General features: G+C 34.4%; 1 protein-coding gene across 1 annotated transcript; it reads right to left on the bottom strand.

Annotated features, from left to right (window-relative positions):
* Positions 1–130: 130 nt before the first annotated feature.
* LOC138325948 (failed axon connections homolog) lies at positions 131–6,761 on the bottom strand. The gene is made up of 7 exons (XM_069271966.1): positions 6,603–6,761; positions 6,112–6,235; positions 5,117–5,319; positions 4,684–4,761; positions 1,581–1,699; positions 1,236–1,352; positions 131–676 (listed from the first exon to the last, which is right to left on the bottom strand). The coding sequence occupies exons 1-7, from the start codon at positions 6,731–6,733 to the stop codon at positions 585–587; spliced, it is 864 nt and encodes a 287-aa protein (XP_069128067.1). The 5' UTR covers positions 6,734–6,761; the 3' UTR covers positions 131–584.
* Positions 6,762–11,563: the final 4,802 nt, after the last annotated feature.

Here is an 11,563-nt window from a genome sequence, read left to right on the forward strand (position 1 = left end):
GTTCACTACACTTTATTCACAGTCTTTCATGTTAGCGAAAATTCTCAGGATGATGAATAACATAAACAGTCGATGATTTCAATGGATAAAAAGTATAAAGTATAAATATGGACAGATAATTCAGAAAATCTTTCACAAATTTACCCCACATTCTTTATTTCCTTAAATTAATATAACGATAAACATGACTGAACACGCCCAACTCAATACACTTTGTCAACTAAGTCTTAATCTAAACATTCATATGAAAATGCATATGATAACATACATGTAAAAATATGATATACAAGTTGTAAATCTGCGTACAAAACTTTAATTAAAATACAGGTGCATACAAGAGACCGTTCCTTGAAGTCAGCTGTGGAAATATTTATAATGCTATTCATACTTGTAATATAACTTCCTCTAAAACCTACCCCTAGTATTAAAATTAACACATAGAGTACTACAGTGCTTAATCATACAAATCATCGTAAGTATAGCAGCAAAATACGTCATTTCAAATCGTTAGTTTGTCACTATAAACAGCAACTTTTGTTATTGTGCAAATCCTCATTAGTTAGTGGCCATACAGCCAGCTTTTGTTATCGTTTACAGTCCGTCTGGGTGAGTTCGTCCCAATCCGACCAGAATGTCTCCTTCATCTGGTCACAGTAAGCACACAGGCTAGGGTACTCTGTAAGTAAACCAATTAAAATTCACACAAAAAAAAATCTGTATATTCAGAATCTTATAAAAATAATATCTGATCAATTAACAAAATCCATAAATAAGCTACCTTTACTTTATAAAATAACTTTTTAAAAATCCGTTTCAACGAGTTGGTCATCATTTAGTTACATCTCGTTTTAAATGTAGTAACTACTAGTATTAATACTAGGTTATTTCCCTAGTCCTTCACTCCAGTGGCCTGTGCTAGCATTACATAACAATGGTTAGATATAATAACTTTGTTCAGTACGTTGCGACTCGTAGCGATTTAAATGACAATAAATGATATCACACCAGGACGGACGGACAGACCTATGTCGTACCATGAAATGAATTCATATTCCGAAATGTCAGCTGAGCTAAACTTAAAGTATCAATTCAAAACCGTCGTCTTTGGAAAGATTAAACACTATTCCTTTCAGGAAACGGTAGTGTATAAAATGAAACATTATATTGATTATTGTGAAGTATACATTTACTTGCATATTAAACAAGACATCTACGATTAGTAGCAGAAGTCTTACCGTTGATAACAGATGATGCGATTCCTCCGAATGACGCCCATTTCATTTCAGCCAATAAACCGAAAATGGCACAGTCGAATTTACAGGCTTTGTCACCAAACAAAAACTTCTTTGGGCCTGAAATAATAGGTAAAATAAGATGTTATTTGGATATTTGGATGTCCAGTTAAACATAAAATACAATACTGACAATGATAATTAACTCTGGCGGAATGATATCAGGCAAAACATATAAAAATTGTGCAGATACAGTTTGTATGAGTATAAATGTTATCAACGTTGCCGTACAATCAATCAAACTTGAGTTAATCACAACTTTGTGACAATGCTCCCAGTTTTGCTTACCAAGGTAGTGAGATAAAGCCTTCAGATCTTCTGTCATGATGTGACGGATTTGTTCTGGTGTATACCGCAATATCCCTCGGTTCCAAAGCTGTTTTCTAAGGCTTCGTTTAGCTAAAAAGCTATAAGAAAAACGTTTATGATTTTTGTTGCAGACTCAATTATGGTGATATGTTTTAAACTTATTACATTTTTATGAAAATATATTCATATATGAAACATATTGAAAGTTTTAATTGTAATATTTTTTTTAGATATTTTCTATACTATAGTCGTGCGTTGACTGTACATGTGGTATCCATAACACAAATATGTTTTGAAGTAGAAATTATTAGAACCTGACGTCATCTTAATTAACAAGTAATTGCTGCTTTCATAGTCTTCACTTTGTGGCTACAACACAAGCACAGAAACATAGTGTTCCTTGGAAGATCAAAGTACGATCAAATTCGTCTTCTTAACATAACGTAAGCCTTGTATGATTGAAAAGTAAACAGTAAATCGCTACAACAAACTTCACCTTCCTTTCCCGTCGTTAATCGTTAATATTTGATAGAGAATAATTCAGAATATCGTTGGGTCTAGAGATACGGACATCTCTATCTATGTATAAATATATAGAAGTGTCCGTATCTCTATGAAAACGGATCATCATAAATACAAAATACGTGTGTCCCAATCAAACCTATCAATGCATTACTCAGTAAAGCATAGTTTAAAACAAAGAACAAGCCCAGACTAAATATTCCATTTCATCTTTCCCTTTCCTAATATTTTGTATTGATTCACATATTTCTAAATATGTCCGGTGTAACGCTGAAAATGGACCCCCGTTGAAAACTGACCTCGGGTCATTTTTCAACGTTGATAAATGACCCCGAAAACCGTTGAAAACTGAACTTTCAGCGAACTTTTTACACCGACCCATTGAAAATAGACCCCGTTGAAAAGTGACCCCATAAGAACTCGTTTTACACAACAACACAACACGATACCACAACACCACGAAACCACACAGCATCACATAGCACAGCAACACACCAACAACATTACACAACACCACACAACAACACATCACACCACACAACAAAACACAACAAAATAACGCAACATCAGACAACACAACATAACATCACACAACAACGCATCAGACTAAACACAACATCACACAACACACAACCACACAACACAAGGCAACATTACACAACAACACGACACAACATCATAACACAAAAAATCACACAACACAACAACACACAACACAACCACACCACAACACACAACCACGCAACAATACAACAACATCCAACAACACTCAACAACACTACACAACACAACATCACACAACACAACATCACACAACAGCACATCACACAACAGCACATCACACAAACACGCAACAGCAACACAAAAACACCTAACAACAACACACAACAACACAAAAACACAACACATCTCACAACACAACATAACATAACAACAAAACATCACACAACAACACCTAACACAACACACAACAACACCTAACACAACACACAACCACGCAACAACAATACAACACAACCCAGAAACAGCATAATAACACACAACAACACAACACGCGATAACATCACACAACACAACATCACACAACATAATACAACACAAAATCACACAACAAAACATCACACAACAACACAACACAACAACAATACAACACCAAAACAAAAAAATACATAAAAACATCACGTAACAACATATTACACAAACACGGAACACCAACACAATACGCAACAACATAACACAACACAAAACAGAGCCACACAACACACCAATATCACACAACACAATTACATAACCCAACACAAAACAGAGCCACACAACAACACACCCATGACACACAACACAATAACATGACAGACCACACATAACAACACAACACAACACACAACACCACCACACAACACAACAACACAACATCACACAACAACAAAACAACACACAACAACACCACAAAAACACAAAACAACACAACAACACATTTAAGCATTAAACTGCTTTCCGTTTCGGATCATAGGCATATGAACCACCACTGCATTACAGGAAAATAAATCATGAACCGCGATATTTGCATTTCAACCACTTATCGCGCATTCGGATCATAGTCCTATGAACCGAAACAGAATTTGGTAGGCTCATGTAGTAACAATGCAACGAAAATGTAAATATTACAACATAACCATACGCAGAACACAACATAACTGATCCATACGCAGATATATAATACATGCATTCTTGTATTGCAGGGAATAAATATATATTAACAATTACTGAATATCTGACAAACGTAAAATCGTTGAAAATATAATCATAAAAATCCCATAATGATAGTTTTGTAACACTATCCACTGGTACTCGGAAGCGAACACCACATAGATAGTACAAACTTAGCATGCAGCTGAAAACAACAATTCCTTTTTGTTTACTACGTTACCTCAGTGTTATATAGCCATTCCTCAGTTTGAGAACAATTAAATTAACATTATCTACACGGACGAACAAAATGACTATAGAAAAAAGAAAGTTTTGTAGTGCCGTATTCTCCATAATAAACATACAAGCACTTAAAATATTTAATTGAGGTATTTGTTACGATTATAACAATACCAAATTTCAATTCAAATCGAGGTGATTACGTAATTTAAATACCAGCACAGAAGGGTCGCTTATATTAGGAACGGCGATAACAGAATTCGAGAATTATGTTTGTGCAACAGTTATATATGTGAATGTACTAGGGTTATATTTCAACAGACCATCCGTTGATAGTTTGCCAAGGTCATTTTTCAACGGTCATTTTTCAACAGACCTGCCGTTGAGAAATGACCCTAGACACTGTCAATTTTCAACGGCGTGTTCAATTTTCAACGGCATTCGGGGTCGTTTTCAACGTTGAAAACTGATCCGAGGTCAATTTTCAACGGAGGTCCATTTTATGTACATCGAAGTGTTGAAATAATGGTGCTCCAGCTGATAACAAATGCAGAAAACACCACAGAGACTTTGATTATATCAATTTGATTTCAAATTAATGAAAACTAAGCAATGAACATAATGATATTCTTACGTGACAAATCCAGACAGTTTAAACGCTTTGTATGAGCCATTTGTTTCGTCCAGTACCCATCGGTCAGCAACAAGACACCTTCAAAATACACATAAATAAACATAAACAAAATTAAGCCACCATTGCAACGACTAGGGTGGTCAACGTTTAGTTTTGCTGTCGATAATTTTATATAGATGCAAGAAATAAATAAATAAAGCTGTATAAATTATTAAGAGGGAGATCTCATCCAAAGAAAGTTTTAATGGGGAGATATCTTCTCCGAAGAGATGCTTTTAATAGGGAGATTTTGCATGGCGCAATTTCCTGACTAAAATCACATGTCCCATGGTATTTTGATCTCATTTCCACCTTAGAACATGAACTTTAAAGATAGATTATACAAAGAACAGGAATTAAAGAAAAACATTAAACATGGCATCTTCTACCCTACCAGTATAGATCCTCCTCCACCATTTTCTGGAAGGCCCTGCCGATTCCAATCTGCTCCTGTGTGAGCCCTTTGGTAAGGTCTAAGTTTTTCTCCTTACTTAGAAACTCTAAGATAAACTCGCTGTCTGGTATTTCTTCTCCATTGTACTCGATAAAGGGAACCTTCCCTGTTTTCTTGGCTGTTCTGGACCAGCTATGCTCCACCTACCATATTTAAATTTTTAAGTTATTCAGGATACAAATTACAATTAAATTATGAAGTTCCATAGCTTCACACACCCACACCCTATCAACATTACTGTTCTGTTAAAAATAACAACATTGAACTATGATTTCACGATGAAGTTACATATCTGAACACCCTTTTTTATGTTGTTCACACCACCAAATATGAAACTGGAGAAGAGAAATCTTTAATGCCAAGCCCCATACATAAACACTTATCATTGCTACTTGGTATGTCTGTCGACCACTTCTGTATAAAGATCACTTGTATATTTACACCACTATCTTAAAGATGCTCCACCGCCGAGAGGACATAAATGATATTCATCATTTGAACAATAATTGGCGTTTAATCGTGTATGTATATGTCTAATTAACACAAAAAATAATATAAAATAATTTATTTTGCCTTTGTGTGTGAGCAATCAGTACTTCATTCTATATAAGATATAGTGGCCCGGAATTTTTTCGGGATGCAATTAATAATTTTTCATAGTTTTAACTTAAACTAAAATTAGAAGCTCAAACTTGCCAATGGTGGTAAGGGTGTAAAGTAAGTAACTTTTGTAACTGAAGAAAAATACTAAATAGTCTGCTGTTGTTTTTGATAGTGAAAAAATACTATTTGTCAGCGGTGGAGCATCTTTAAGAGTTGCGAAATTTTCACTTTTAGCGCAATATCACAATTGTATGAATGCCACACTTGACTAGTAAGATCATTTTTCGCTGTTCGTTGTCCTTTATATAGACAGGTTTTACTGTATTACGTACCTCATAGGGAATACCCTCCATCCGGAAGTACGTCTCCAGTTTGATAGCGAATGGAGTAAGGCTGGGGACATTTGGACCTCGGCCGATCTGGTGGAGGACTATGGTGTTAGGAGGGTAGATTTTACTGTAAGGATAGTGAATAGATGCCTACACTGTTAATAATGTTTACTGTGTATGATAGTAATATAAGGGAACAATACAGATAATAAATACACAGTTTATTAAAAGACAAATCGATACATGATACGCATGCAGAAACAATATATAAACTTTGCCTTAATAATGATTATATCAGTTACATATTACTTTCTATTTGAAAAATTGCTATCATAGCGAGAAAGGAAAGGACTTATTAGTAAATTAATGTAGAATGTTAGTCACGATATGGACAAGGGGAGTTAACTCGTGTAAAATATGGGCGACATACACTGTACGTGTTCGTTCCTTGTTAAACTAATGTATAACACGTTACACTGTAGGCTGTTGTATACCTTTTGGTTTGACGCCCTTTGATCAGCCTCCATCCAGTGACCAACACTGCCCCAGCAAGCACTGTCCCTCCCAACGCCTTCACAACGACGGGGAGATCTGCTAGCACGTCGGTCACCTTGGACAGCGCCATGTTGTAAAGGTCACAAACTAGGTCTCTAGCAGGCAGCCGCGCCGAACTGAAGAGTTAAAGAGTAAACAGTTCTTGCTTAGGTAGCTTTAATAAAATCGTCAATTCTCAGGTCTGTACACTACCGCTGACGTTCAGATATTTGCCCAGTCAGTTTAACGGGGTATCGTTTGAAGACGCACGCGTTTACATGTAAGAACTTTCGGGTACCTGGTATTTGTACGTTTCCCGTAGCAAATGAAAGTTACGTACAAAATGTATGTACGGGGAAATTGAAACAATTTTTTTTTAACACTGAGAATTAAAAATGAAATATAAATAGAAAGAACAACTTTCATCAATGCAAATACGACACCAGTTTTGATTTTGAGACATTTACTATTTCTCACGTGAGTTAACGTGCACATCCGTCTCCATCCTCGATACTCCAGGGGTTCCGATCACTTACGATCTCTACACCCCTGGACTATCTCATCGTAAAACTGGAGGCAACAGAACAGAACAGGTAATTTAGTCCTTTGATGTACATCAAAAGAACCGTATAACGGTACACTGTGGTTGACTATGTGGCTTTGAAGTTGGGCGTCGCTCTCTCTGTAGTCTTCAAAGGAAATTTTTGCTGGTCTGTGATTGGTCAAATATTTTCAGCTGAGCTGCCTTCAATTTCACTATGAGATAGTCCAGGGGTGTAGAGATCGTAAGTGATCGGAACCCCTGGAGTATCGAGGATGATCCGTCTCGGAATCGCACATACGTTGAAGATTATTTGATGTTCATTTACAAAAACGAGACGTATCTTATACATTAGCTTTCACATACACGAGTTGTTGGTACAGATAACATAACACAAGAGGAAATAACGTTGTTAAACTGTTGATAGTATTATTCATCGTCGAGAAAGGTTTTGTTTCTTTGTTTGATTAATTAATATCCTATTAACAGCCAGGTTTTCATACATATGTAGCAATGTGGGGAAAATCTTTAGAATGTTCCAATACCAAATGCTGACAGGTGTATCAAGGACGTACAGATGTATATGAGACTTATAAATCCTTGGTGGCATATTCACTGTATAGTGTATTATTTCTACATGTAGATATTTTAAAACTTTTGGATTGAAAACAATATAGAATGTCATAATTACGCTTGCGTTTAATTCGAATAGTCTATGCATTTTGGCATATTTGTAATGAATTCAACAAATTATTAATCATTGCTGAATTTTACACTGTACAGTACATTAGAGACATTTTGACGATCGTTCATGAGGGTGCATTAATATATGTTGACGAATTATCAGTGACACTATTCAGGTAAAAATATTATTTCTAACATTTTGTGTATAAACATTAGGCAATAAAAATAATATGTCTGTTAAGGGTTACCCGACCGCCCCTAATTTTTTACCCCAGACCCTAATTTCCACCCCACTTTTCTAGAAAAAAAAATAAAAGACAGGATTTCGATCTCAGACCGGTTCCGGCCATTATTTAGAATAAAAGACACTTAAAGGGACAATTCACTCAGGCTAATTTTTTTACATAACCAAGAAGCAAAATATGGCATAAATGTATTGTTCTACATTTCTTATGAAACATATAACATAAAATATTGACAAATTCCACGTCATTATTTAATATTTACGGTAAAACTTGGTTTTACCAGTATTGGGATCGCTTGGTTTTACCAGTATTGGGATCGCAATTCCGGAACTAGCTTTTTACCCCCCCCCCCCCCCCCCCCCCCCCCCGGCTGGTGTCGTGAAGAATAAACTGAATAACCACACATTTGTGGTATATGTAGTTGTCATTTGCACTCAGATACAATATAAACTAGTTTAGAATCATTCTGTAAACTTATTCAGCAGCATCAATATCATTTTAAGTGGATTGCGAAGAAAATACGAAAATATAGTGAACTGCATTTCATTATTAAGTTAATGATATTCACAAGCCAATCAGCAGAAATAAGTGGTGTCGTGGTAAGTCCTGAGCTTTCTATGCTGACGGCTCAGGTTCAATCCTTATCATCGGCAGATTATTTTTATTTTTTTTTATTTCATATTTTTATTTGTTGTTAATTCACCATGCTTGAAAATATTCTTTTATTTTGTCTTTATATTTATTTTTGTTTTATTTTATTTTTATTTTCCAAAAGTTTATTCCAAACATAGACATAGCATATACACTAAATTACGAACATCCCACTATTACGGCCACTTATTTTCAGTTCCGACTTTTTTTCTCTTCAGAAATACAATCACACCGCTATTCCGTTTTACGACCAATTTTCATAGTCCCAACGACCACTAAATTAACACTAATTGACCCTTTGATTATGACCACAGGCACATGTGACTTCACACCTCGCTGTGCCTCACCTTCCCGCACGCAGCAACCCGTGAACAACTACCCGCAGGTACATCAGTCAGTCTTTTGTTTCCGTCGACCTAATTATCAGATTATCTACCTGTACTAGGAGAGTGTTAATCGCCATCATTTGCATACTTGTGACTGGCAGTTGACGTGATCGAAACCACAAGTAATGCAACGTTCTTTCGATAGCCCTGGTGGCGAGATCGAACGATTTAGGCAGTTCTTTCTCATACGTGTAACGCCAATGGAATTAAAATTCTTTAATGCATGAGATATATTGATCTTATTTCAGATATTTATGAAGTACCGTACGTCAATCATCTCATTTCAATAGATGTGTCATCTATTTTGTTGCGCTAAACAATCGGTGTTTTGCATTAGTTAAAAGTACGCTTGACTATTGCACAGTAGTCTTTCAAACACTTTACCGATTGTGATCGTAAGTTATTATTTGACCAATCATTGCACATGGCGGGATAATTAAAATCGATTTACGTAAATATTAATAATAATTTACACAGATCAATACTAATTTTAAAACACATAGATTCTCATTTACCTCAGGTGATACTATGTGATAATTAAACCAGAGACATAGATAATTTAATAACTATCTAAATCTCTGATTAAACTAACGATATGTATTTGAAATATAATTAAAACATAATAGAAAGTAATGTCTAGAAAAAGTATTTTCATTTAGATTGTCAACAATTACTTCAGTGAAATTCAGTTTAAGATTTAAATAATCACACACCATTAACTTTATTTAATGAAAAAATATGTCTATTCTCTAGTAATAAATGGTATAGTCATTATATGTCCCTAATTTATCAAACTTTAAAAAATATTTGTAAATTATTGGTTTTGATTAGATACGCATGCATTAAAATATGATATGATTAAGATTCTAATGGCCGACAAAACTAATTGATCAAATATAGTAATTTGCAAATTTATCTTAACCAAAATATATCAAACTGTTTTTTTCCCCACACGTACATGTACATACTCAGCATGCTATGTTATGTTTCTTATGGTTTTTTTTTTATATAAATGTAATGTATATGTCATGTCAAGTTTATGTTGATGTCCCATGTATTTGTAAATGTGTTAAATGCAAAAAATTGAACAAAAAAATTTAAAAAAAATATATATATAATATACATTTATATATACATGTATATTGCATTTTTCATAAAATTTCAATTTTGAAACAAAAATACAGTACATATATTATGTACCGGTCAGCTAGGATACAGAGTTTCTGTTCTTGATCGTCATGATCATAGAAGAAACCTGGTCCACCTCAGAATTAAGACCACCTCGCTATTAAGACCACTTTTACTCAGACCACTGGGTGGTTTTAATAGATAGGTTTTAATGTAAATACTGTTATACATATTATCAACACATGTTATATAATGTTTCTGACGTCCCTTGCTCATACACATTTTCATTTACAGCGGTTCGGAGCGGTAGGGAGCTGGGTTTTCGAGAAAAATATTTCAAAGATTAAAGGATAGATAACCACCCCATATATACATCTCTTCGTATCGGTAGCAGTGTGCAGCCAAGCGTGAAGGTGTGATACATTGTTCATGACCACATCAAAACAATAAGCAGTGATCTAGAGTTGGCTGTTCTATTGTTTAGAGGATTAAGTGTCATTTTATAACGAAATCTTATCGTTTGGTTGTTTATGCAAATTAAATGAAAAAATTCGGAGGTGTTTAAAATATAAATGAAATTGTAATACATGTACGTACTATTCTGTACTAGGCAAATGTACTTATATAATTTGTAACACAATGTTTTTAAGAGTAGATTATCATGTCAAAGTAAAATTGCTGAGTGAATCTGCTATAATATATATTGAAACCACTGAAGCTTATAATTTTCGTTACTGTAAAGGAAATTTTAGAAATATCAACCCAATTCAAATGATTCGACTGAACTAATTAAGTCTTCCCATCTTCTCTTCCCGGTAGGAGTATGTTATTTTTTCATTACATTGTACAGATCAATATGAAATATTTAATGTAAGTAGGAAACAAATTTGACATATTTCAGAGTCAGCCTAATTCAGGTATTCTCTGATAGCAGATAATAAAACCGTGATATTCCACAAATTTAGTACTAATCTGATAGATTTGTATCAATTCATCAAAACAGTAAAAAGTAAGCGTGTCACTATCCTTCATTAAATCATATACTACAATTATGTTTTTTCTTGAACCAAGCCTTGTAAGAACAGTTTTTCTACCAATATTCATATTTCAAAGTAAATTATCATGTTCAAGCCTTATGAAAACAGTTTTGGAACCAATAGTCAAATTTCAAAGTAAATTATCATGTCAAAGTAAAATTTCTGAGTGAATTTGCGATCCGAATTTTGGACCTATCCTTGCTCCAAATTTTGCTGAACAACTTTCCATAATGTTTAATAAGAAGATAT

This window comes from Argopecten irradians, chromosome 6, assembly GCF_041381155.1.
Source record: "Argopecten irradians isolate NY chromosome 6, Ai_NY, whole genome shotgun sequence".
Classification (NCBI taxonomy): domain Eukaryota; kingdom Metazoa; phylum Mollusca; class Bivalvia; order Pectinida; family Pectinidae; genus Argopecten; species Argopecten irradians.

Coding starts and splice junctions, on each gene's coding strand:
- LOC138325948 (XM_069271966.1), bottom strand. CDS start 6,733: ATGGCGCTGTCCAAGGTGACCGACGTGCTAGCAGATCTCCCCGTCGTT. Junction 6,236..6,602: donor AAAGGGCGTCAAACCAAAAG/GTATACAACAGC, acceptor CTATCCTTACAG/TAAAATCTACCCTCCTAACA. Junction 4,762..5,116: donor GTGGAGGAGGATCTATACTG/GTAGGGTAGAAG, acceptor TGTATTTTGAAG/GTGTCTTGTTGCTGACCGAT.